This window comes from Cololabis saira, chromosome 21, assembly GCF_033807715.1.
Source record: "Cololabis saira isolate AMF1-May2022 chromosome 21, fColSai1.1, whole genome shotgun sequence".
In the NCBI taxonomy this organism is placed as follows: domain Eukaryota; kingdom Metazoa; phylum Chordata; class Actinopteri; order Beloniformes; family Belonidae; genus Cololabis; species Cololabis saira.
Genome location: NC_084607.1, coordinates 20,697,133 through 20,724,615, shown reverse-complemented (window position 1 = coordinate 20,724,615; position 27,483 = coordinate 20,697,133). Strand labels below are relative to the sequence as shown.

General features: G+C 41.9%; 1 protein-coding gene across 5 annotated transcripts; it reads right to left on the bottom strand.

Moving 5' to 3' along the window:
* Positions 1 to 106: 106 nt before the first annotated feature.
* arhgap17b (Rho GTPase activating protein 17b) lies at positions 107 to 27,211 on the bottom strand. 5 transcript variants are annotated; one of them, XM_061711972.1, is made up of 21 exons: positions 26,822 to 27,211; positions 18,340 to 18,379; positions 14,390 to 14,494; positions 13,991 to 14,067; positions 13,718 to 13,829; positions 13,452 to 13,528; positions 13,158 to 13,260; positions 12,159 to 12,227; positions 11,953 to 12,034; positions 9,077 to 9,204; positions 8,411 to 8,522; positions 8,245 to 8,326; positions 8,020 to 8,100; positions 7,020 to 7,133; positions 6,828 to 6,919; positions 6,218 to 6,353; positions 5,124 to 5,402; positions 4,401 to 4,522; positions 3,050 to 3,451; positions 2,395 to 2,447; positions 1,065 to 1,204 (listed from the first exon to the last, which is right to left on the bottom strand). In XM_061711972.1, the coding sequence occupies exons 1-20, from the start codon at positions 26,872 to 26,874 to the stop codon at positions 2,440 to 2,442; spliced, it is 2,274 nt and encodes a 757-aa protein (XP_061567956.1). In that variant the 5' UTR covers positions 26,875 to 27,211; the 3' UTR covers positions 1,065 to 1,204; positions 2,395 to 2,439. The 5 variants fall into 5 exon arrangements, with proteins under 5 accessions (XP_061567954.1, XP_061567958.1, XP_061567956.1 ...); XM_061711971.1 differs by having other exon boundaries at positions 1,069 to 1,204; positions 2,401 to 2,447; XM_061711973.1 differs by having other exon boundaries at positions 1,183 to 1,204; positions 2,405 to 2,447.
* Between the last annotated feature and the right edge of the window lie 272 nt (positions 27,212 to 27,483).

Below are 27,483 nucleotides of genomic sequence, written 5' to 3'. Positions count from 1 at the left end.
TACATCTCTTTGAACAGTCTTTAGTTATTAATAATAAACTATCGAATATGTAGAAGAACCATAACAAAAATATGGAATAAAAAAAAAAGGCAAAATCACAGTCAAATTTATTCACAAAGATTTTAATTATTCTGTCATATTTGGTCATAGCTTTAAGTTTGACTGGGTGTGATCACTTACAAAAGTTATCAAATTTGCATAATAAAATCCCTTTTAATAGTAATAGTAAAAAAAAAGAAAAAAAGAAAAAAATGAAGCATCAAATACAATTTTCAGCTTGTTGATCGGCTCAGTCGAAATCACATAAAATCCAGAAGAAACTCTCAAATCTCCACTCAGCTAAATTACAAGCAATGAAGTCAAATTGCCTGAAATGGCAGTGTACAGTGCTGTGGGTGAGTAACCACTGGAAGAAAACTGCATGTTATATTGCACTCTTTCCAAAATATTTGGTCGTTGGTAACCGTAACACGTGAACGGCTCTGTATGTGAACTGAATTTCTTTTGGCCAATAGTTGTTTCTTCGGTCCTCCTTGGCTGCACCGTCCGACATCAAGCCCAACCTCTAGTTTATCCATCTGAAATTGATAACCGTGGGACAGAAGGCTGCGATTCAGTTTCGAGACAAATGTGTCACAAGTGGCCAGTCAAAACCCATCAGCACGTCTGTGTTACAAGGAAAAAAAAACTTCTAATTAAAAGTGGAATATGTGCTAAAACCACTCTTTGTCCAACGGAGTTCATTTCATTCAATCTTTTCTATTAATACAAGATCTTTTTTTAAAAAGGAGACGATCAAAAAGTGGTAATATTTTCCAGCAAGGCCTTGCAATCCAATCTCAAGATACCCATTGGTTTAAGGAGCACAAAGGGTTAAGTATGAGGTTTAATCTGGAATGTAATAGCTGGACAGGAGTTTTATGGTAAAGCCACCACTGCAACTTGTGGGTTGTGGTTCGAGTCAGTATAACAGACAAAAAAGCAGCATGTCAGTGGGGCTGAAGCTGGAGGGAACCTATGCCAAGTGGGACCGGCTGACGGTTTCCTCACAGAGCGGTGTTCTCTGTCGGGATGCAAATGTCTGGGTGGGCGGCCGGGGCGGAGGCGGGCTCTTGACCAGCAGAGCCCTGCTCGTGTTGGTCCACAATCACCTGGGGAATGAAAGCTCTTCCAGTCCCCTTTGGAAGAAGACCTCCTTCTCCATCTGTGCAGGACAGTTAGAGGGAGCAGTCAACGAAACAAGTCAGCAAAACAACAGCTGTACACACACCGCTGCACACACCAGCACCTTTCCACACTCGTAAGACACCAAGGATTGCTCTCAGTACTAAATATTGTCAGCACTGCTCGAGTTATATGAAATGGCAGGTGGTTTTAGAGGTGAAGATTACTTTTTTCTTTTTACGAGAGTTTCCTTGGTGTGTTAAACTTTGAATTAGGGCTGGGCGATATATCGAGATTTTAATATATATCGATATATTTTCAAACACGATATGGTACGAGACAATATCGTTTATATCGATTTAAAAAAAAAATATATATATATTTTTTTTTTTTTACATTTTTTTTTTAATGATTTTGATATAGCTTATTTTGTGACAAATTGACTTGAATGTTTTATTTGAGATTTGCACAAATGTTTTGTTATTTGCACAACTGTCAACCTCAGTGGAAAAGTCTGCCTGTTACTGTCTACATTGTATTAATTGCACAGTGTATTTTAATTTAATTGTTATGCAGGAAAGGGATATTTGTTTTATTTTATTCAAGAAGCATTTTTATTCTATATATGCAGGCAGTTTATTTTTATTTCATTTGTTTTATACATTTTGATATTGTGCAGACCTCTGTTAACAAATGTACCTGTGTGACATTTGGCACGAGGCTTTGTATTAAAACGGACTGTTTTTTTAAGGGTTTGCCTCAGAAAAAAATTAAGCTAACAGAGATGCTATGCTATAATGCTTTGGGGGAAACCCCAATTAAGGCATAGAAAAAATATCGAGATATATATCGAGTATCGCCATTTAGCTAGAAAATATCGAGATATGACTTTTGGTCCATATCGCCCAGCCCTACTTTGAATGCAACAAATGTTCAACACAGATGTGTGCAACTGAATGCACATGGAGGATTAAAGCAAACCGTCAGTTTAAAGTCTGTTTAAAACACATATTAGTAGTCAGAGCATGTTAGCAGGCAAAAGCAGTCCGACTTAAACACTGGAGAACCGCAAGCATGTTAGGCATATAAAGGCACAAACACATGCAAAATACAGAATGTATGATGCATGTTTATAAAATGAATGTTAACAAAAAGGAACACCTTCCCCCCCTCAACAAACACTCAAACATGCAGAAGCAAGGCCAAAGCATCAGCCAATCAGATTCTTACCATTACCTGCCTGGCTAAGCTCATCTTACAAGACAGGCCGACACCTCAGACATCTGCAATATTTACACATTTCCTGTCATGCTTCAGATCACCACAGTTCCACTGAGTGTGTGAGACGCTACGAGACAGTGAAACCAGAAGCCGCAGAGCTAAATACAGCAATGCCCCGAGAGGAAGCCCAAATCACTCAACGCTGAAGTTAAAGGTGGCATCAGCAGACGAGAGGAAAGCCATTCCTGTCATAGAGGCACCTTCGCAAAGAAGTCAGGTTTAACAACCGTGTGTGGAGATTTGTTCGTCCTCACGGCTTGAATTTAAAAAAAAAATGCCTTGAATCATCAGTGAATGTGATGATTTGGAGAGTACATATTCTTATTTGTTGTAGTTTTGAGTTTTTCTGCTTCTTATTTATTAGGGGGACTTGAAATATGTTATGCATCTGTAATAATAAAACAATAACAATACAATAATATGCACCAAATTAGCACTAAATGCATTCCACATAATTTACAGTTTTCATTCTGAGTCTGAGTTTTAATGCAGCTTTTCTTCAAACATTTTTCTAATAGTACGTTGAAATGTTACGAGCCTTTCTTGATTTCTGACACATTACTAAAATGACTGTAATCTGCTGTTCTTCTAAAGACTCGTGTACCTGTTATGATCTTGGAGGCGGAGCTGTAGATGCCATTACCGGAGTCACTTGCCGGGGGCTTCTGGGGCGGTGGCATGCTGGGCCGCGGCCGGGGCTTGGGAGCCGGCCTGGAGGGGCGAGGCAGGGATCCCGAGGGATACGAAGAGAGCGGGTTGGAGAGCGAGCCATCGTGAGGCGGAGTGTCGGGGGGGGTGGGACTGCTGGAGGGAGAGGGCTCCCACTCCCCCGGAGCCTGCTGAGCTGGGGGCGGCTGCGGCGGGGGGTGGCTCGGGGCGTGGATGGCTTCTTTGCTGGGGAAACGACGAGGCGTGATGGGTGGGTGATGAGAGGAGCTCGGCGTGTGGGTCTGAGAGGAGAACGGGCTGGCCACCCTGGGTGGAGCTGGTGCTTGCTTTTTGGTTCCTTAAAAGCAGAACAGAAAACACATACCAGAATCAGAAATAAGTTTGTTAAACACACACAGGGAATTTGTTGTGGTGATTGGTGCAATACAAAGAGCAAATATATAATGAAAGAGAAAATGTACAACATGAGGTTTTAAAGTGGCGGATATGAGTCTGATATGTGATTATTTTGTGAATTGACAAAAGGCAAAGAAATGATTTCAAATATGCTGTTTTTTTATTGAACCATTGCCCCATTGGGCTTTAAGTGCAAACTTTGCTCTTATTAAACCAAAAATGAATGAATAAAGTGAAAAACTCTGTAAAATAAGTTGAAAAAAAGTTTTAAAAAATATAATAAAATATAAAGTTTTATCTCTGGAAAAAAAAAAATCAGCAAATCAGCACTTGCAAACATACAGTAAGTTATATTTCCAATTAAATAAAACAAGACATTTTCAAATTAAACTAAACTGGGTCTTTGCATGCTAAATAATAATGCAACCCATGAAGGAGGTAGAGGTGTGTAATGTCAGTCATTACATTTGCTGTTCACATTTGCAAGTTTTTTGCAAGGAACACGAGCCGGTCTACCGCATCTGGCTTGAGGGATGACCGGTGGCATGTTACAACGCCCCCTTCTACACTAAAGAGCCTCTCCGATGGGGCACTTGTCGAAGGTATTGAGAGGTATTTCCATCAATCATTAATATGGTATCAATCATTAATATGTGTGCAGACAAGGTAAAAAAAAAAAAAAAAAAAAGTGAAAAATCGATTTTACGATTTTCACGTTTTAACATCGTTCTAATTACATAATCGCGATTACGATTTAAAATCGATTAATCGAACAGCCCTAATATATATATATATATATATATATATATATATATATATATATATATATATATATATAAATGACAGACATGCACACTAAATAACTTCAATAGAAATATACGTCATCTCACCTCTGCGGACCATGTGGGGACTAGGTCCTCTTGAGCCGCCCTGAGACTGTGGGGTTCCTACCGCCAGATGGGCAGCACCATTCCTCTGCGGAGGGGGGGTGGACATGAACTCACGGGCTGGACTATGGAAATACAACACGTCTCAACGTTAAACGCTATGACATACCTTTAAGGTCAAATGTGCTGCATACTCATGCATGGTTTATAAAGCAAACATCTTTCCATTCAAAGGTTAAGAATATTTGATGAGAGTCATCAGGAGAAGACAGAAGTAATACATGGAAAAGCGTGAGGGACAAGATGCAAAAAAAAAAAATATCAGGAAATGAATCAAAAATACGGTTTCCATTACTTGTTGCATGCAAAAATCAAAATCACCCACAAGACAAGAGAACGTGCCGACAAGCAAGCAGGAAGGAAGCGTGGTATATTTTTAAAAATGGGCAGAGCTCAGATAATCATCAGAAACAGACTTGAGACTTGAAACTGCGAACAAAGCATAACATGATAGTCATTGGATTACATTCTTAGTTAACGGATGCTAATTAAAAGCTGTGCATTAATCGTTTAAAAAAAAAAGGTTATTCTTAAGATTAAAAAAAAGGGAACTGTACACATGAGAACAAATCAATCACACACATGGCAAACACAAGAGGTGGTGGGCTCCTGATTGGCTGATTGGCAGGCGGTTGAATATGAACGCTTCCTCAGCTCGCTCCTTACCTGCTCTCCTCTGCGGTGAGCTGCTTTACAACCTGAGGCTGCGCTGCGGCAGCGTGGTCCCCACCCCCCAGAGCACCTCCACCAATACCAGCACCACCCAGGCCAGGCTGCTCCGCCTCTGCAGCCGGGGACAGGACCTGGGGCTGGGTTTCATGCTGGGCCGGGCCCCCGGCTTCCAGAGGGGGCAGTGGGGGTTGGAAGACGGGTGAGGTTAGTTGTGACTGCTTTCTAATTAAGGTGGCTCTGCGTGGAGTGGGCTCCGGCTGTTTGTTAACAGTGCTACGAAGGGGGGGAGAGGGGACAGAGTTCAGGAGGGCAAACCATACGCCATCAGACAGTGACGGAGCAGGAGACCGACAGACAGAAAAGACAGCAGTGGCAGTGGGGGACGTTTCGAGAGACAGAGAGAGACGACACTTCCTCAGTGAAACCAACTCAGGAAGAAAAAAAAATAAAAAAAGAACCCAAGAGGACATAACATTCAACTTTTAAGCAGAGGAACTTTGCACTGCGATACGGTTGCAAGGATAAAATAAACTAATGCAACACTAATTACAAACAAAATGCAACACGGGAAGCCCACACAAAACATAAAACCAGCAACCTACAGTATGACCTAAGCTTTAATTGAAAATTGAGCAGAAAACAGAAGGGTACACAACAGTAAGACAAGAGAAACAAGACAAAAAAATTGATCCCAACAATAATAAAAGTGGGTTGTGTTTCAAGAAAAGATCTGAAAAAGAAAAATATTGTTTCATCACGTTCCGTACCAACCTTGAGTCAAAACATAACTGATTAACTTAGAATGAAAATGCACAGACAAAAACTGTAATTAGTACTCAAGTCACAAATCACCATCCCTTCTTTCACCTTTTTAGTAACTAACTGATCAGGATCTAACATGAGACTACAGCACAGCCTTGAAGTCTGGACAGGGCAGATCATCAGTGGGGGTTTCAGTGACCGTGATGGACTCGTCGGCCACTACATACAAGGCCGACACTGCCGGACCCCGCGACTCCTGCCTGCTCAGTGTCTTGGGACGGGACGGGAGCGTGAGCGGCAGGCTGAGGTTGGGGCGAGACAGGTACCTGTCTTTACGCGGGGCGTGACTGTCCCCGTCCTGCCCCATGCTGCCGGGGCGTTTCCTGTCCAGGTAGGGTTCGGGGTCCGGGGTGGCTGGATGAGAGGGCATACTGAACATGCCGGAAACGTTGAAGTCCACCTCTGGAGGGGAGAGAATTCTGATCAAATCCCCAGTTTCTTGTTTAAATGTATACAGCAATGTCTCAGAAAATTAGAATATTGTGATAAAGTCCTTTATTTTCTATAATGCAAAAATGTCATACATTCTGGATTCATTACAAATCAACTGAAATATTTCAAGCCTTTTATTATTTTAATATTGCTGATCTTGGCATACAGCTTAAGAAAACTCAAATATCCTATCTCAAAAAATTTGAATATTCTGGGAATCTTAATCTTAAACTGTAAGCCATAATCAGCAATATTAAAATAATAAAAGGCTTGCAATATTTCAGTTGATTTGCAATGAATCCAGAATGTATGACATTTTTTTTATTTTTTTTATTGCATTACAGAAAATAAAGAACTTTATCACAATATTCTAATTTTCTGAGACAGTCCTGTAGATCTACGTTTCAAACAGTGTCCACAAATGTTGTGACTGAATGATTTTACCGTCGGGGAAGAACCAGTCAGCATGTTGAATAATAGGCTCAATGATTGCCACGACATGGACAGATGTTGCTGCTGCCATCTCTGCCAGCGTCCTGAAAAGCGAGAACAAGAAGAGGACGATGAGGGTCCGCCTACGCAGTTTATATTCATGACGGCAGCAGATCAATAGCCAAGGATGTACAATCTCCTCACCCTTCTGTCTTCTGCCAGAGCAAATTAGGCCCCAGGACAATGGCGATGTTGCTCGGACTCATCTTATTGACTTCACTTTCCTGAGCCAGTCTGGCGAGAAACTTCACCAGATACCTGGAGACAGGACTGAAATTACCTACAAAAGTCTAGGAGATATCTTAAAGCTGAGAGATCCCAGCTCAGTGTGCCTGACAATTAGGAGGATTTACATACACAACTGAATGTTATTGTTTTTCTTTAGTATTCTGCAGAAGATGCTGAGGTCAGGACTGTTCTGTTGGTTGCAATTTGTGGTTCTGCCACATGGTGTCACTACAGCTCACACACTGGAACTTTAACGCTAGGACATTGATGTGATATATTAACATTTAAACTGATCTGGCTTTCATCACTCAGCTGTATCTTTACACGCTTGTCAGATTACGACTACCGTGTGGAACAAAGTTCAGGAATTCATGTTTTCTGCAGCTTTCTGCAGCTCAAAAAGCTCCTGAAGATGTAAATCATCTGCACAGGTCCACATCCCCCACTAGGATGTTGGCATTCTGCCCAAAACTCATCCCAGAGCAGACTGCATGCACTGCAAACATGGCAACAGTATTAAACAGACTTGTGTGCTTATTTGTTTTTTTTTTTAATAAAATAGATATTTCTGTTGCACAAGGGCTCATTTTCTTGCTTCTTTGAAATCAGTTCTCTCTCTTTCTCTCTTTTTAAAAATGAATCCCAGTGTAACATGTCACCATCTATGGAGCCCAGAGTCCCAGTTAAACTGTGCACATATTTGCTGAAATTATTAAACTGTCCTCAATAAAGACATCAACATAGGCCTCTCACATACTGGTGGAGTGTAATGACACTGTGGTTAACCACAGGTTAAAATTGAAACCAGAGGCAAGCTGTCTGGCCTCACTTCTGTTTATGTACTTTTACAAACAAAAGTTCACACTTCCTCCGTGTTAATATTGTGGATTGAGTCATGAGTTGAAGAGGCTTATACCTGAAGTTGACTTTGTGAGCTTTTGGCAAATGGTCACATGCCACCCATAAGGCCTGAAGCCTCTTGTCAGGATCCGACACACTGAAATCACACACAAACATCAGCAAACTGTTGTCAGCATACACCACGTTAAGCCTATGTTTAAAGCTTAATATTACTGTGTGAGGGTTTTTTTGTTTATATTTTGCCGGAAATTAAGTCCTTCAGTGTGTGTGCTGCCCTTACTTTGAGGCTTGTATCCACTCGTCATACAAGCTAAAAGTCATTAAAGGTTCAGGCAGTTCCCTGAGGTAGGACTTCAGGGCTCCTGTACGTGAAGAACAACTGGTATGAGAAAAAGAACCGAGGCAGCCGGTTTAACTTTGTCATGGATTTGTACAGGACATTGTACCGGCGACAGCGTGGGGATCAGAGTAGAACTCCTCAAGCTGCGAGGTGGAGCAGTCCAGCGCTGCTTTCAGCTTCTTCAGTTTTGAAGCTCCGGCGGCAATCCTGAAGAGACCCTGGGAGGGAAAGAGAGAGAATGAAAGAAGCACGAGGACCTGGGAACACCTCTGACTGGTTTAGATCCTAAAATATAAGAAGTGAGCCAAGGGTGCTAGTAGAAAAAAGAGAAGTAAAAAGAGAATCAAGAGAGGAATCGTCTAGGTACCAACATAGATTTGTCTCTTTCAGGATGACCAGCAACGAGGGCTTTGTTTCCCTTTATAAAAAACGCTTTAAATCAACTCAATGGGAAGCGCAGTGATGTAGTTACATTTAAAGAGTTCAAGAGTGAACACGCTAACGGGGAACAGATGTTGACGCATACACACATGTGGAATTGTTATCCCACAGGCCAAAGCCTAGCTGACCACAACTTGGCCACAGATGTTTCTAGACTGTGCACGCCATCATTTCAAGACGGCAGTCCACATGACCCACATCTCCTGCCAGCTCAAACAGAGGAGTGTTTAAATTTAATGGAGACTAATCTTTGCCCAAATCCAGGTCAATTAAACGTCAACTTTGCTCTACTTTTTCCAAACTTCTCCTCTCCCCCCTGCTCAGCGCGTACCTCCTCCTTCATGCCGGTCTCCAGCAGCATCATGATGCAAGCCTCCAGGGGCAGAGCAATCTCACGGTTGCTCTTCTTCAAGTGCTCCTCCAGCGCCGTGCCGAATGCTGGCTTCTCAGTCAATGAGTCTAGTTGAAAAGATCACCTTCTGTTAGTTATCACCCATGGGTAAATGCATTTAACATTTCCATTTGGTCGTTTAGTTAAAGGAGCATGAGGCTCCTTTTAAGAAATTAGACTCTTTAGCGCCACCCTTCGCCACGACGGCCGTCGTGGGGTACTGCAGTGTAGCCGGTGTTGTGCCAAAAAGTGATTGCCTGCCAGAATCTGATTTCTACCCTGAAAATGGGTCTTTTCAGCTGCCAAAAATTGATTGAAGGCTAAATACAATTAATGAAAGGTTGTTTCTACCTAAATATGATTTGATTTCACTCTTGCGCTTCATAATATAAACACTAGAGCTCACAGGATTGCTTTTAACTCTTTTAAAGGATCATTGCAACACAAAATAGGCATTTTCACCTGCCAAAAATTGATTGAAGGCCAAATACAGTTAATGAAAAGTTGTTTCTGCCTAAATATGACTTGATCTCATTCTTGAGCTTCATAATCTGAAAATCTGACGTTTTAGCGCCATCGCTCAACGGGCTGCTGTGCGCTTTCCCGCGGCCAGAAATCAGAAGAAATCAGATTCTGGCAGGCAATCACTTTTTGGCACAACACCGGCACGGGAGAACGGGGAGAACGTGCATGCAGCGTCATGTGACGTCACATCCGCAGGACAGCGCGGGAAATTCGGCCTCCGAATTGCAGCACATTTTGCAGCACACAGCCTGTTCAAGGCAACGGAGAGATACACTAGAGGGTTCATTCTTTTTGGTTTGGAACGCTTCACCTGACATTATTACTAGAAAACTTGAAACATATACACATTTTTTTTCATAAATCCTGCCTCTTTCCTGCCTCATGCTCCTTTAACACTTTTATCCAAGTCAGCTTCAGCACAGTGAGAAATTTTTATCTATGCAACTCTACGAGTTCTGAATCCATCCAAATATATTTAAGTGACCAAACAAAAACAGAGCAGGTGCAGCAGTGAACAAGAATTGCAAGTTAAGGTTGAATTATGGTTCTGCGTTAAATCAACGCAGAGCCTACGCCGTAGGGTACGCGGCTACGCGGGAGGCTCTCCGTAGCCTACACCATAGCCTGACGTACACCTCCCAAAAGATGTAACTACGCGTCGAGGCGACGCAGACCCAACGCAGACCGATAGGGCTGTGATTGGTTTGCTTGGTAGCAACGCATTTCCGGTTCCGGTTCGTGAAGCAGTAGTGAACTTTCACTCTTTTCTTTGTGTGTGTGATTTTTTTTTTTTTTTGGGTTGTTTTGGTTTTTTGCACAATAGTTGTCCTTATCTCTTTGATTCACTGTGACCGGAAAAGCCGGAAGCTAAACAAAGTATCAACTAGCGGTCTGGGGGGGTATTGCACCGCAGTGAAATGGAGTGACGGAGAAGTCCGGCGGGTTCACGACGGCATCACGACAACAGCGTAGGCTGGGAGACAATTCAACATGACAACAAGCCCTCCATTAGGACATCCAGGTTTTTTGCAAAATATGTTGGGTAGATAGTCAAAAAAATTATACAAAGAAATAACTTTATTCATTATAGGAGGCGTGGTCTTTTGACTCACAGTCGGCTCAGCCAATGGCTAGCCATCTCATCTGTACAGTCACTGCGGTTTATACTAACCCAGAATCAGCTAAACGCAGCTGGGTTTTTATGACCTCGCCACTGACACAACAAATTAAACGGGATGTTCTGCTGTAAACGTTGGGCGGCAGCTCTGCAGCTCTGCAGCTCTGCAGCTCCTCCCACGGGGGTCGGTTGAAAGAGCTGGGAGCCACAGCTAACTTTGATTGAGATACGGTGGGCAAGTTCCTGTTGGCTTCCAAAGCAACACGGCGGTGCTCCGGGGGAGTAAAAAAGTATATGTTTCTTGACTTTTTTAAATTTTACTGTCTATGGGAAAAAGAGGTTTCAAAACTGCTCCCCAGAAAACCAGTGCATCACATAGCCAATGCTGCGTGCATTGTATTCTTGTTTCATCACCCTATAGGTTGGGCCCTGAAACGTGCATGCGTTAATATCCCGTTAAAGGAGCATGAGGCAGGATTGAGGCAGGATTTATGAAAAAAATTCGTATACGTTTTAAGTTTTCTAGTAATAATGTCAGATGAAGCGTTCCAAACCAAAACGAATGAGCCCTCTAGCGTATCTCTCCGTTGCCTTGAACAGGCTGTGTGCTGCAAAATGTGCTGCAATTGTGGGGCCGAATTTCCCGCGCTGTCCTGCGGATGTGACGTCACATGACGCTGCATGCGCGTTCTCCCCGTTCTCCCGGGCCGGCTTCACTGTTGGCTGCAGTACCCCTGACGGTCGTCGTGGTGAAGGGTGGCGCTAGAGAGTCTCATTTCTTAAAAGGAGCCTCATGCTCCTTTTAAGAAAAATTCAACGAAAAAAAACTTTGCCGTTAAAATGAATTCACATTAATGCATTATTAACGTGTTAACTTTGACAGCCCCAGTGAAAACCCAGCTGTAAAACGTTTAGCCTTATTTCCCCCATGGCCAAATCCATTCCTGGAAATCACTTCATATGGACTCCTCTTTCGTGCTGCACTCGCTAAGGCTTTGAGGCTTTAGAATAATACCATATAATTGGCTGTTTTTCAGCTGTTTTCTAGTTCATGGCATTATTTACATTCTCAGCGGGCAAATTAGTTCTCTATCGTTCAATCAACCTATAAGGAAGATATTCAAAGATAGTGATTTTATGTCGATTGCAGGGTTAATAAATGTCTGTTCTTCACCTTCCTTTACTTGGATGGTTGGTATTGCCGTCTCCAGAGCTGCCAGCGACCTCCTGTGGTAATCTGCCTGGGCCTCTAATAGCTGACATGCACAAGCAAGCAGACCACATGTACAAAAGATTTGCATCACATTCATATTTTTGGAGAATTAGATCACATTTTGAGTCTTAGATCCAAGCTGTTATGGTAAACCAAGGTGCACTCACCATGACGTAGTAGCGTGCATAGTCTGCCTCTTTGGAAGCAAAGTTATACATATCTGCAGAAAGCTGATCCTGCAGGAGAGAGAAAAAAATGCAGGTTTTCAAAATGTGACAGACCGGATTTACAATTAATTAATGTAATTAATTAATTAAATAACTAATTAATTGATTGAGGGTTTAACAGTTTTTGTCCCTGTAGCGTTGTGGACCGCCATCATTGACACCAGCAAATCATTGTGTCAAAACAGCAAATTGTGCATAATCGACTTGCCTCCGGACAGTATGGAAGAAACGACCTCAATAATCTTTGGAATGTGGTTTTTTTTTTCTGAATATTGCAAATAAGATCTCGGAGAGTTGGAGGGGAGTAAATTGTTCATTAGCTCACATTCTGACTGAGTATTATGACGTTCCAAGCTGAAATCTAAAGAAACCTTTGTTGTCAGGGTTCTCTGCACATGTAAGGATTTCTGATGAAGATGACTTGAGATCATCCAGCTCAAACATTGTTACAAGCTGATTATGTCACTCTTAACACACCTCATACCACAGACAAAAGGGGATTAAATAATCAGTGGAAGCATCAAGAATGATCGGGACTTTCCCTCGGTTTATCGGAATGGCAGAATTGGGACTAAATGAGCCCCGATTATGTTGCAGTGTACATTCTGCAATTCAGCCAACTCACATGCTTTACAGTGGTTATGTTCGTTAGTGTGCTTGTTACTGCTACAAATGACCCTGGAGGAACATGTTGTGTCACCAGAAATGCAATTACATCTAATTTAAAGTGCAAAAGCTTTTGTTCTAGGTCCTGTGTTTTCCCGTCATCAAGCTCTGAAGCGTTTGTGTCACTGATATCAAAAGCAACATACTTCAGAGAAGTGCCAGCAGATCTGCTGTATTCAAGTTCAGGACTGAGAGGCTGCCGGTATTGTTGCCAAAGAATGCCACAGACTTTTCATTAAGACCTCAGGAAATAAGTCTCAGCTTGTAGAATACCTTGCATATCTCTACTTTATTGAGAGCTTCATCCATCTCGTCCTTGAGCAGATCCACCTTGCTTGCCATGGCCTGGTTGTTGGACTTGGTTGCCTGATACCACCTGGAGGACAACCAACGTTTTAAACACTTGAGGCGCATTTACAGTCTGAACAACATTTATCACTTAAAAAAAAAAAAAAAATCAGACTGCTTGTAAAAATCTCACATGCACAAATATAAGATTAGACTGCAACTAAAGTAAACATTTCAAATTTGCATCAAACATTATACACGATCTTGAGGCAAACGCACCTCGTCTTAGCCGAGTCATAGTCAAGAACAAGCTTCGCGAGTTGCTTTCTCTGTTTGAGTATGTTGGGAATCTCCACCTGTTGGAAGAAATGGTGAAATCGTGAGAACAGAGTCCACACATGCAGCTTAGCACTGGCTGCAACCAATCATAGCACTTTATTCTACCATATCAAGTCTTCATGTAAAATAATTCAATCAAACTTTTCATCTGGATGCATGACAGCCTTGAGTGAAGTGCAATGTCTGAACAGTATGTGCATATTCACTTCTGCCAGCTGGTTTAGAGGATCCAGGATATCTTTCTCGATCTGCAGCTCATGCTGCATCAGTTCATTTGCCAACAGGCTTTCTGCGTCCCCGCACATTTCCATCATCTTGCTGCACACGCAAAAAGAAACATATGCAAATACGACCGTTATCAAAGATTCTCTCGCTGCGATTAAAATGGACATGCAAAGGAATTCATGCAAATGCAGTGAAATCCCCCCTCGTTGAAGCCAACACAGTTTTCGTTTTACAAACGTGGAATAAACGCTCACCCGATGAGACCCTCTTCTACCAGCTCACGGCCCCCGTCCTGCATGGCCTGGGACAACGCCGTCAGCGGCAGCTTTTTCTGCAACAAGACAAACTAATGAGTTTTTCTCTTCTGAATAAAGAACGGTTCTTTCAGAGCGCTGTCACTTTTATTGGCCATGTGGACTGGGCTGTGACACAGCGATAGTGACGCTGGCAGGAGGCTGGTTCTGAATGTTTTTTCTCCTGAGTAGATCTCATGCGCTCGCTCACATGTTGCACATTACAACACACCAGCTCCCTACTCAGTCTCACTCACTTGCAGTAAAATGTGCTATGATGAAAGCATGATGTCAATGTCGTACTAAAGCAGGCCAGTTCATATACATACACACGTATACATATACAACAGGTCTTCTTACATGTCTCTTCTCTGCGTCTATGCCCAGTGGACCCTGCAGACACGACACCAGCCTCTTGTGCATGATGTGTGACGCCGAGCGCACGACCTCCATCCGCCTCTCGATCTGCATATAAAAAGCAAAATGTTGGGGGAAAAAAAAAAAAAAAAAATCAGAGCAAACAAAACAAGTTTTATAACAGGAAGTGGTCTGTTATCTGATTCAAATCAGGATGAAGGAAACAGAGTCGACTTTTCCTGTTTCCTGGTTAACAGGTACAACACCGATGAGTCCTGCAAATCAAAACACAGATGCTGAAGGAGCACACGTTTATCCCCACAGTTCCCATCCTGCTCCTGCTTTGGAAACATGACGGTGGATCTAGTTGCGTCCTGCAGCGCGACAACAGTCGGCTCTGACAGCCAGAGTCAGTGGAGTCAGTGCCAGTAATTAAAAACAGACTTACTAGAAGACTGAAGAAATGCATGAACTGCTTCTACTGCAGACATGGCCTGCACGTTACCAGTTTTATTCAAAAGATTAATTCCCTTTAAATCATTTTTTAGCATTTTTGTTACACTGAAGAAGTTTTCTGTCTCTTTTCAGACCCAAATGATCACGTGACAGTGGCACAACTGATAATATCTCATGTTTTACATCTCTGCGTGTGAAACTTTACATTATGAACTGAACTGAAATTAAGTGAAACAGCTTTAAAATGTACAGTATGCTTTTGGAAGCACTACCTTAATGTGACTTTTTGCAATTTATAGTCAGAAGCCTGCGGCCCTGGTGCAGTCAAACTGTAAGCAAAAGTATGTGCCATGTGCTTACACGGAGCTATCTGCCTGTCATAAGTATCCACTTCCTCTTCCTGTTTCAGAGTAAACATCTAGCTGTGCCCTGACAACCAAGATCATCGCTGTCTGATCCCATCTTCTTCCTTTACTTTTATCCACGCTAATTCAGTGTTCCATTTACGTCATTTCAAACACACCCGCCCTCTGCACCGTCCTGCCCCCCCGGTGCTGCTTCAACTGGATGCAGGTTTCAAACAAATTGTGCCTGCAGTGTGGGCGGATAGACTTTATAAAACCTTATGGTGTCCATAAAAAGCCTTTTATTTTTCTCCTGCGCATACACAAAACGATACTTAAGACACACACTGAAATTCACAAATATGTCATACAGTCCATGTGTCGCACATGTTACCATGACATCATAAGATGGGAACAACAATGACCTAACGGTAGTCTTCTTTTTTCATTAAAACACAAAACAGGAGGGTTATATCTCATTTTTGATGTCACATCATGAGAATATTTTTTAAGATATTCAGCTAAATAATCTATTTTACACACACATATGGAAAAGGAGTTAAAGCATGCAGACAAGTTTTAGGTGAACAAAAAACAACGAAAGAGAAAGAGAGAGAAAACTCCCTGATGATATTCACTGACAAGCCCACACACACACACACACACACACACACACACACACACGGAGCGAAGAAGATCCCTTCCTCTCTCCAGTTTCCACCCTGCCCGAACTTTTACAACAAGGTAATTTCCAACTTTTTTCTTTTTTCTTTTTCCCTAGACTCCAGTGAAAATGGTGAATAAAGCGAGATTGACGACCTCTGACCTGCAACAGCAGAAAATATGGACTGCTCGGTGAGTCACACAGGAATTGTTTTGATGGGTGGGTTTTGTTTTCTGGCGCGGTCGTCCTCTGGCCGCCTGCATTGCTGATAGATGACTGGGAGACTGACCTTGCTGGCTGGACTACTCACTGACTAGAGAACGGTGGAGCAGAGACAGTCAGTAATGTCGTCTTCAATTACTGGGAGATACGACAGAGTTGAGCAAACAAAATGTGTCCGTCTATAAAGTTAATATGAAATCAAATTCAATACAAAAGTGTCCTTATTTGTCTCCAATAACGCCTACATTTTTGGCTAAACAATGACATGCTGCAAGTCCCCCTCTAGTTTTTGGCTTGAATATGTTCCTCTTTTTGGGAGTCTCTTTGGATAAAAGTGTCTGCTAAATACAAAGTAATGTAATGTTGGGGTTCATCCCAGCTCTCACCGTCAAGCATGAACACACAGACTGTGTGATGTCACACTTTTACACATTATCGGCTAGACCATTTATCAGTTTTGGAGCCGTGGTGACACGCATGTCCACTGGAAGCAATCAAAGCATTAAAAACCAAAACCCATGTTATTTACAAGGCTGTAAACACGTCTGCTGGACATGCACCCTCTTTTGAAGACAGTCCCTGGTTGGTAATCGAGGAACTACATTTTTTTGTTATTTCCACAGCTGGCCAGCTCGGGTTAACAAAAACAATGAAAGGGAAGTAGCTGGACTGGGTCCATCCTCTACATCACCTTTGAGTCATTTCTCCCACATTAAGTTTAATGTTTTAATTCGACTCGCCCACATGAATGTTTTTTTTTTTAAATCATGTTTTGTTCGGCTCACCTCTGCTGACATATCTGGGCTTTATGTACAACATGGTACGGTATCTATCACAAAAATCAGGCTCATCAGTTTCAGTTCCAGCGTGAGACCCAATCCAGTCTGACAGCCTCCTAAAATCTCCTCCTGGGGCAGGACGTGTCCAAACAAGATAAACGCCTAACTCTATGCAAAGCACTGTGGAAAAAGTACAGTGACACCATGGAAATCATAGCTTCAAATTTCAAGTTGGACTGTTCACAGAAGGGGGTTGTTGAGCTTGTGGGGAGGGGGTTCGGAAAAATTATTCTCTCTCTTTCTCTCTCAGCTCGTGTTTGGAAAAGACGGAGAAAAGCCTTTCCAGGCAGTGCGATTGAATCACAGTGCTGAAACTGATTCACTGGTCTATGAATCAGTAATCTACACGTTTTACCAAATGACTATTATCAGTCAGCAGATCTGCAAACTGACCATTAGATGCATGTGACAGACTATGTGATACTTTTTTGTTATGTCACCCCCAAAACAACAGATTTTGACTAGCAACTTGAAGCTAAAGTTGCAAAAAAGACAAGCAAGCCACTTTAACAATGTTGACCTCCTGACAATCACATTCCTCGCCGAGAGCTGGAGCTTAAGGAATGTCTAACGCAGCACAAAGCTCCTGTCGTTCAGCACCAAGGACGGGAAAAAGCACTGTCAAAGGGCTGGGTGTGTTTCAGCTATCTGCATGACCTATGGAAAACATTTAGCTACTAGCAAGATTAAAAGAAAGAAAAGTGTCAAAAATAGTTTCTATTTTTTCTTCAGCTGCAGTCCGTGTTACGTGTGACTGAGTGTATCCAACATAAGGTTCATAGATCACTCAGGTAGGTCATAAAACTGACTTCTGTGACTGAATGAGGGTTGTTGAAGCCTTTTGGTTTCACTCGTTTACCTTCGCTTGCCTTCTACAACAGTCCCCTTCTCCTCGGAGCATGCCCCGTCTTTCCTGGTTTCTGTCATATTTATTCACACGCTTCTACGAAAAAGTGATCTCACAGTTTCACGAGCCAGAGCGCTCCCATCCCCCAACAACACGCTCAGCGGTGCACATCCACTTAGACTTCTGGATAAGACCACATTACCAGTGTTCACTTTAAGCAGAAAACCATGAGGCACTTCTCCATACTGAATGAAAAGCTGCACAGTAATGTGTTATTGCTGACAGACGTCAAGCCTGCAGAGAGACTCAAGCTGCAAAGGCATGATGACTTGAAAACTTCTGGATTTTCTTAATGCAGAAAATGTGCTCTAAAACTAGTGTTCGATGTGCCGATTAGATCCAAACTGAACCAAACTTCTGAGAAACTTTACAAAAACATTAATGATATTTTAATTAGGAAACAGAACAATGTCTAAACCACTTGACTTTCCACAGAGCTCCTAATTTGCAGTTACTTGCTGAATGCAAGACAATCTGTCAGACAATGCAAATGAGAAGTAATATAAGAATGAGATCCTCACCTGAAGGAGGTCATCACTCAGGACCTCGGTTTTCTCAGCTCTGTGAAGAAAAACACAAAAGGCCACCAATCAAACACTGACGACAAGGAAAATCATTCATCCAAAACACAGATGTTGTGAACAATAGGCACCTGCCCGTCAGCACATTTGTGAATGTGAAAAAAAAAAAAAACAGTACCACATATCTTTATTTGGGGATTTTACATCAGAACATTTAAAAAAAATCCTGTCTTAGAGTTAGATAAATATCACCTTGAACAACAGTGTACTGCACGATTCAACAGTTTCAAAACCACTTTCAGCAGCAATTACTTGAGGTAAACATCTTGTGTGTGACAATCAGTCCCTCACATCTTGGGAGGAATTTTGACCCACCCTTATTTGCAACACTGCACGTATTCATTTATCGACGGCTCTCTCAAAGTCCCACAACAACTTTTCAGTCGTGTTGAGGTCTGGACTAGATCATTGTCACACCTTGATTACTTCGTCTTTAGCCCCTTTTCCACTGCTGAACATGCCGTGTGTATTACCCCACTCTGGTGTTTCCTGTCCTTTTTACTAGTGATGTGCGGATCAATACTGAAATATCGATACTTCCGATACCAGTATACAGTATCTGTATGCTCTAAAATCAATTCTCAAATGAAAATATTGATACTTCAGTTATTTGACGTAATGTATATCATTAACAGGAATATGGTGGAAAGTAACTAAACTATTCAGATTTTGTCTAAATGACACGCTGCTCGTAGGAACTACTCTTTTCATTTTTATAGTAGTTCTTATTTTCTTTTATTATTCTCTTATTTATTCTAACGGTTTTATTATTTTATTTAGGATCTTTTATTAGTGATGGAAAAACCTTTTTCAAACACTTTGGTTTTTCTGTTGTTGTAATAGCTCTGCCATATTGTGAATGAGGCCGCTACCTCAGTATACTTCTGACTGAAATAAATAGTTAAATAAGTGACGCTGATGTCTTGTATTCTTAGGCTATCTAAAATTCACCAATTTTTTTAGATTTACCGGGCACATTAGGTTACAATGTATCGGTATCGAATTGGTATCGCTGATACCAGCCTGAATTTGACTCAATATCGGATCAATAAGTCCCTCTGAAGGATCATTGGTGTATGTAAATACGCTCATCCGGTCAAGCATTGTCATGCGTCGCCACAAAGCATCGATTTTCTTACTTCCACATTGAGTTTCATGTGGAAGTTTCGTTGCAGTTTATCGACTGACAGATGGAGGTCGGCTTCAAAAGCGAGTCAGTCTCCATTGACTTGCATGTTGAAATGTCCAACTATAAAGTGGAAATAAACATATTTACAGTTTTAAAAAAAATGTAGCACACCAGGAGAGTTTATATCAAGCAATACATTTATTTCTGTTATGAGCCGGCTAAGCCAGTTGCTGGCCGTTATCACTTTGTCATCAATAACGGGCCTTTTTGATTTTGCCATCGATTCAACTTGTTAAACAATCTATCCTGGTGTAAATGTCTGACGACAGCTCTGCAGATATTTGGGCGTGTTTCAGCCGAAAGAGCTAGAAGTAAAGCCATCATTGTGTGTGTGTTCCCATCGGCTTGGAAAGATAACAAGATTCAAAACCAGTCTTCAAATTCTTCATCCATTATTATATACAGTCTAAGGTCGCATCCCTCTCACTTCCATGCATCTTTTATGATGCCTTGGTTATTAAGTCAATAAATCCACTAGTGGGCAGTGCCAAGTTCAGAGTTCACTTCCGCATTTTGGAAGTCAGATTTATCCTCGTAAACAATGGAGGAGACGGACAAAAAGGTCCATCCTTCCGAGTATCCATCTTCTGCATCAAGCATAAATGGGCTTTCAGGATCTGATGTAAACAGAAAGATATGGGATGGCAGGACCTGGGTTGGATTTATTGTGAATCTCATCCAAACGATGTTGTTCCAGAAGTCTTGTGGGGTGTACTTAGTTTTTCAACTCCTACTACTACTTTTTTTCTTGTGATAAAGAATGACAAAGTAATATGTTGTGTATTGTTTTTCTATCTCATTTAAACTCTGAGAGAGTTTGTTCTTTATTTGTAACATGACATTTTGTAGAGTATTTCTTCATTTTCACTCTTGTGTTTTAGAACAACACACAACCTGGTAAAATGCTCATCTCAAGCAGACTCTTTAAGGACAGGGCTTAGTTATTTCTGGATGACATCACATCTGTTGACATTAAGCGCTAGCTCCTCCCCGCCCTTCCCTCCAGTGCTCCCCAAGGAAATACGTGCCATCACCAGATCTGGAGCTCTCCCGTTTATTTTTTTGTTTTGTTGTTTTTTTTAAACAGCTTTCTCACAGAATCAGTGGTGTGGAGATTTTATCTGAAAGTGACAAAAGTTGTTCTAGTTTAGAATTCACTTAGAACCGCTTACCCTGTCTTTAACCCATTTTCAGTTGTCCACTTGCTTTATGGTTTATGTCCTATCATTTTGTCTGATGTTTTTGGTGTACTGTGACATGACAATGTTCTTTCCCTATGTTCTTTATTAACAGTTTTCTGCAATCCAACCTGGGATCATCTCAGCTTTACAGACAACATACAACAGATCAGTGCAAACCGTCCAAACCGTCGGCAGTATCCTGTCTATCCCAGCACCACACTGAATCCAAAATAAAGTGTTATCACTATGCAACTGACAAGAAGCATGAGCACTAATCATGAAATATTGGGTACTACTTGTACCCACACTCTTAACGAGTATGTGCCAAAGGCCACGGTGTACCTGTCAGGTTACTCCACCCTGCAAAAGATTCTTGAGTCATCTTTTGTTTGTTATGGCAACAGGGGATGGTGTGTGTATATGTGTGTGTGTGTGTGTGTGTGTGTGTGTGTGTGTGTGTGTGTGTGTGTGTGTGTGTGTGTGTGTGTGTGTGTGTTGAAAGCTGCCTAGAGGCTTGTGGAAGTCTAAAACATACTGCACATCAGTGGGAGAATTTTCATCAACTCAAAATTTTTAACTAAATGTTGGTCGAATGCTTAAAATCGCTGCACTGATATTTGAAGTAAAATTGTGCTTAAAATGTTAATGTAATAGTCGCTCACTTCATTTCTTGGTTTTGAATCTTGCTGAACAAGTGCCATCAACAACTGAAGCCAGTGTTCACCCCGTCAACCTGACAAAAATACACCGGCGTGCAAACGTAGTGTTTCTCCCCACACAAATCCCTGAAGGTCTCTCAACCAGTGCAGGCCCACACAACCTCAAAGGGATCAATTAACCCTCTCCTACACATGACTTATTGCCGTATACTATCATAATCCACAGAAGACCTTCACATTAAGCTTGAGTTATGGTTCTGTGTCAAAACGACGCCGTGCCTACGGCGTGTGGTACGCGTCGACGCAGACCACACGCCGTCACTGACGCCGTCGTGCACCTCCTGAAAATTGTAACTACGCATTGAGGCCACGCAGACCACACGCAGACGGAGAGGGCTGTGATTGGTTCGCTTGGAAGCAACGCATTTCCGGTTTCCGGTTTGAAGCAGTCGTGAACTTTCAGCGCTCTTTTCTTCGTGTATGTGTGATTTTTTTTGTTTTGTTTTTTTGCACAATAGTTGTCCTTATCTCTTTGATTGACTGTGCCCGGAAAAAGTCGGATAAACCATTCAGGAAAAGATAGCGAATTAGCGGTCACAGGGGGGTACTGCACCGCGGCGAAATGGAGTGACGGAAAAGTCCGAAGGTTTCACAACGGCGTCACGGTGACGGCGTGTGCTCTGCGTTGGTTTGACGCAGAAGGCAGAACCATAATTCAGGCTTTACACCCTCTAGAGAGCTGACCACGTCCCGCTGCAGATCAACGGGGTGTGTGTGGACAGAGTTTCCTCCTTCAGGTTCCTGGGAGTCCATGTGGCTACACAGCATCGGTGGTCAGCAAAGCCCAGCAGAGACTGCATTTCCTGAGATTGCTCAGGAAGTGCAACGTGCAGCCCGAGCTTATGCGGTGCTTCTACCGGTCGACAGTGGAGAGTGTGCCGACTTTTGGCTTCACAGTGTGGTATGCCGGCCTCACTGTGAAGGACAAGACAGCTCTGCAGGGGGTCATAAAAGCAGCACAGAAGTACGTCGGCCGCCCCTTGCCCTCCCTAAATGACATTGCAGACTCTCAGGGCCTGAAAAGGGCAAAAAGGATTTTACAGGACCCATCTCACCCCGGGCACAGTCTTTTTGACCTGCTGCCCTCCGGCAGGAGGTACAGAGTCCTGAAGCAGCAGACGAACAGACTCAAAAATACCTATTATTCCAGGGCCATTAGACTGTTAAATAATACACAACATAGCATAACATAACACAACAATACATAACATAACAAAACAGAACAGGTGTATGTTTTTTAATGATGTGGGAGTGATGTTTGGGTCACAGTTTGTTGCACTTTATCCATACATTGTTTGTATTGCTTTTATGTTTTTATGCTGTGCTTTTTATACTTATTTATTCCTCTTATTTTGATTGCTTCCTTTGCACTTTGGTGGGAACATCCCAACTAATCTCATTGTAACCTGAGCACAATGACAATAAAGTCTATTCTATTCTCTACATCCAGTAAAGGCTCACATAACTCCTGACTGAACTATCTTGAACCACTTAGTCAGGAATGCTGCTGGATGTAGGCTGCTGTCTTCAGCTTATAAAGATGACTGAAGATCGTAATGTATTAAATCGCTTTACAGGATATATTGCAGAGACAGATTTTGCGGTGAAATGAGGAATGATGTAGGGTCACAGCCCAAAGCAGGAGCTGTGAGGAGCATTAGCAGAGCACTGACGCCAGTTTGGGTCCAACCAAGTGAATTTTACTAGTACTTTTACTACCAACCATGATATATTCATGTTTTTCATTTTTTTCTTAATATTATGACTATTTGGTTTGTCTGTTCTGGAATCATTGAGGAGGATCTATTTATCTATAGGTATAAAACAGTCTTTTCTATGGTTAAAAAAGAAAAGAGAGAGACGTTTTTAATTGAGGATTAGATATTACCTTTGATCGTCCAATTTCCTGCTCATTTAATAACGCCCCAGAAGTTTGTCTAATAATAAAAACAACCTCACTTGTATTGAATAATTAAAAAAAAATACATATATGTATATAAAACAAACACAATATTTTTTCAAGTGTATAAACGGACAGGAATAAATCTCTGTTATGAAGTAATAGTGGATTAGATAATGGCTGATGGGAGCAGTTTGTGTCGACACTAGAAGTACAATCTGGACTCAGAATTCCAACACTCTGATCACATTACACACCGGGCTTTAGTGGTTTAAACCTCTGGGGGAAGAAAGCTACATAAGCAATCTCTAAATCCTCATCAATAGTGAATTAGCATTGATTTAACTGGAGTACAGCCCAGTCCTGACCGGCAGCTTTTGTTTTCTAAGAATAGACTCAGACAAAGCTGGAATCCAGGACCCGAGAGAAAACCTGAGAGAAACCCGAAGAGCATCAAAGGTGCAACATGTTCAAACTCAAAGCGCACAGGACGTTCAATAACTTAACTGATAAGTTAACTTGCAAATCAATCAAGCACAAGCTGTTCATGTTGGTGTATTATTATTATTATTATTATTGCATCATTGCATCAAAGTTTCAGTAAAGTGGCTCTAAGTAAGCTTATCTCTCCACGGTCTTTGAAAAACAAACAGATTTGTAAATATAATTTCCCTGCTGTCTTTTATCACCATGTGATGGTATCCAAATCCAACTGCTTCCTCATATTAAATCGCATGTAAATCAAACAGGCTTCCTCTTTTCTGAAAAACAGCCCTCTGTGGCTGCGTGCCCTGCCCTCCACTCTACTGTGGAAGTGCTTACTCCACACAATCCCTCAGCGCTGCCCTTTACCGGCCAAACACAAAACCGCAAATCATTGCACACTGTCCTGTGCTGATTTGTCAACCAGATTTTCTCTGTTACAACCAAATCTATGTTATTTCATTTATTCAGTTGTTTTTCACATATTTGTTTGCAGTGAGTCCTTATTTAAGCTTCTGCAGCTGTGTTTTCTCTCAGTAACAGTGCTAGAAATGGTACTAACTGGACACTTCTGGCATGTTCACCCCATCCAGCTTCAGTCCAGAGTGGGTGTGCGCTTGCATACACTTCTGTCTCTCAATAATAAAAAAAAAAAAAGCTGTCATACTCCTCGGTTGACTTGAACTGCTCTTACACAACACGTGGAGCTGTGCCTGTGAGGAACCACAGCTAGGGCCTCCAGGGTAATGTTCAAGGGCTGCAGACCGATTCACTGATACAGTAATAGCTGGAGGCCTTGTCTAAGTGGTGGCTGCTGATGGAGAACAGGGCTGGACAGCTCTGTGGGGACGAAGATGAAGGGAGAGGAGGGCAGAAGAGCGTCTAATCGTGTCTGTCATTATACATCAGGAAATGTGTTCATATGCACATCCCCCTCCTTCATCTGAAGAAGTTCTGTGGAACAAGTGCACTAAATCTAGATAGTGCAATCAAGAAAGAACAGATGACCATCTAAGGACCTTTCAGTCTATTATTATCATCCCAAAAAAACAAGCCACTTACAGACTTCAGGCGTATTTGTTATTGTAGGAGTTTTCAAAAGTAAAAGGGGAGACAGGAGGTTTCCATTACAGATTCCTCTCTTGTGAAACCAGCTCCCAGTTTGAGTTCAGGAGGGCAGGGGGGCACCTCTATGTTTAAGGTTACCCTTAAAACATCCCTTTCTCATAAAGCTTACAGGCTGGGCTGATTAATTTGACCCTGATCGATGTCTAGTTATGCTACTAGTGCTGGACTCCTGAACCGCTCCTCTTAACTAATCATGCATGCATATGCAGCTATTAAGGTGATTACATTTGTGTTTCTTTCTGTTCTGTAGCTGATAATTGTTGTGTTTCTCTTCCCACTCAAAAAAAAACATCCTTCCTGTTTAAAAGGAGTTTCTTACTTTCCACTGTCGCCCACTGTCTTGTGCATACTCAGCCCACTCAGAACAAACTAAACAAAATAAACTCGATTAAACAAGGAACAGAATTTGTTTTTCATATTAAATTTTCAGTTTCAGTTACATTTGGAGGAATATTTTATTATTTTTGATGAAGTCCTGTCTAGCTTTCGTCGTCTCCTATTAATACCATCAGCAAAAAAACACTCAAAACCAACTTTGGACTCCCGGCTCGTATTTTGCGACAGCTTTAAATCACTTTATGGCACCGTGTCACACATCAGATATGATGAAACTAACTGAGAGAACCTTCACACCTGGACCCCTCCAGGCCAACCCAGAACCAGTGACAGCAGCCTGGCACTAGAATTAGCAGCACAACAAGTTATGTCATCTTTAAAAGTAAAAGGATTAAGCTCTTAAGTCTACTGTGTATTCACAGCTGAGATTTCAAGCTCAATGAAAATGTTAAGTGGCTAAAGTGAAGACAGGTAACACACAAAAGCCACGCTTTGATCTTTTTTGTTACATAAAAAATATTCAACCCACCCCTTTACAGTTGTAATGTGTGTGACATCAAACTAGGGAGACCAAAAACTTTTTTTGAATCCTGTATATTTCCGTTTTAAAATGAGACATTTTAAAAAGCGGACTCATCACAGAGTCGGATGTAGCCCGAGGGGCCACTAATGAAGAGTCAACACAAGTGGATTAGACTGGAATTAACTGGATTATTACATTATTTTACTTATTTGGATTTAATTAGAACATAAACGTATTAAAGTGGACTGTTTTTCACTTTACTTTCTCTGTAAACTAGCCCAATAAATAATTTGTGTTACTTTGCACTACACAAATAATGAACTGAACTTCCTAAGAACCGAGCGACGAAACTGAGACCGAGTATGAATATAGCTTCAATAAATTAAACATTGTAAAAAGTAAAAATCATTAATGAAAGTGTTTATTTCTCCAGACAAATGTCATTGAGCAATTAATTTACTACAACCGCCTACACAATTTACTGCCTTAGATAACAGATTGTCTCTAGAGTGATTTTTCAGAATTAAAGTTCCGCCTCAAAGCCACATAGGCTATACAGGAGCGTTTAACCTCCCATACCGTTAGGAACAGCTCAAATAATATCAACGAGACATGTAGTAAAGTTTTCCCATGTTTCAGAAATCATTTAAACCAATAACTGACGCTTTCCTTTCCTACAGCATGTAAAAATGCAGGTGTTGCCTCCTCGGGATCGGCCCTTCCGACACCGCCTCCAGCAACGAGATAGATGACAATGGACGACTTAAGGCTGATTTATGGTTCCGCGTTACACCAACACAGAGTCTACGGCGTAGGGTACGCGGCGACGCGCACCCTACGCCGTAACCTACAGCGTAGGTTCTGCGTCGATTTAACGCTTTTAACGCTTCAACAGAGTTATCCATCCAATAAATGCATGACAGGGGACTTGCAGCAATGTTTCATCATAAATCTGACACCCACCTTCCAACGGTCTGGTTGGCGAGTTGCTTCATGCGGTTAAACTGCTTCTTCATGTTTGCGCGTCCTTTCCGCGTCTCCTTTCAAGTCTGGAAAAGTTGCGCTGCCGATCACTCACAGAAAGTGGATCCAAAAGTTGCGCTACGTCGCAGCCATTGTGGCAAGACAGAGCCGCAGTCCGATCACTTTTACGCACTAAAAATATGAATGGCCCTTCTGGTTGAGCCCGGTGGCATGAGCCTCTGCTCGGAATTGTCCGAAACAAGCATAAAAATCAGTGAAAACGCGCTCCGGACAATCTCTGGTTCCCCATTATTACCAGAGTCTGCTGAAGTGGCTGGTTTCAGTATAACTGAGGTAGGAAGACGGAAGTGGCTCTACTTCCCGACTGTAAACGGCATGGCCCAGTGGTGCTGACATGTGATACCTTTACAAAAAAAAAAAAAAAAAGCCCATGGATTCAGATGTTGGCCCGACATGCTCACATTGGGCTCTTAACAGAATAAAAACTCAACCGGGAATAAAGCAACGTTAAGAATAATAATAATTATTTAAAAAAAAAGCTGCCAGGAGCTAAGACCAAAATGCCACTGAAAACAAGGGCTATGATTTTGGACTGATTGTAAACTGGCATATGCCGTGGCACAGAACAACAATGGGCCCCA

Coding starts and splice junctions, on each gene's coding strand:
- arhgap17b (XM_061711970.1), bottom strand. CDS start 26,874: ATGAAGAAGCAGTTTAACCGCATGAAGCAACTCGCCAACCAGACCGTT. Junction 14,068..14,389: donor TAGACGCAGAGAAGAGACAT/GTAAGAAGACCT, acceptor GTCTTGTTGCAG/AAAAAGCTGCCGCTGACGGC. Junction 8,327..8,410: donor TGATCCCCACGCTGTCGCCG/GTACAATGTCCT, acceptor CTTCACGTACAG/GAGCCCTGAAGTCCTACCTC.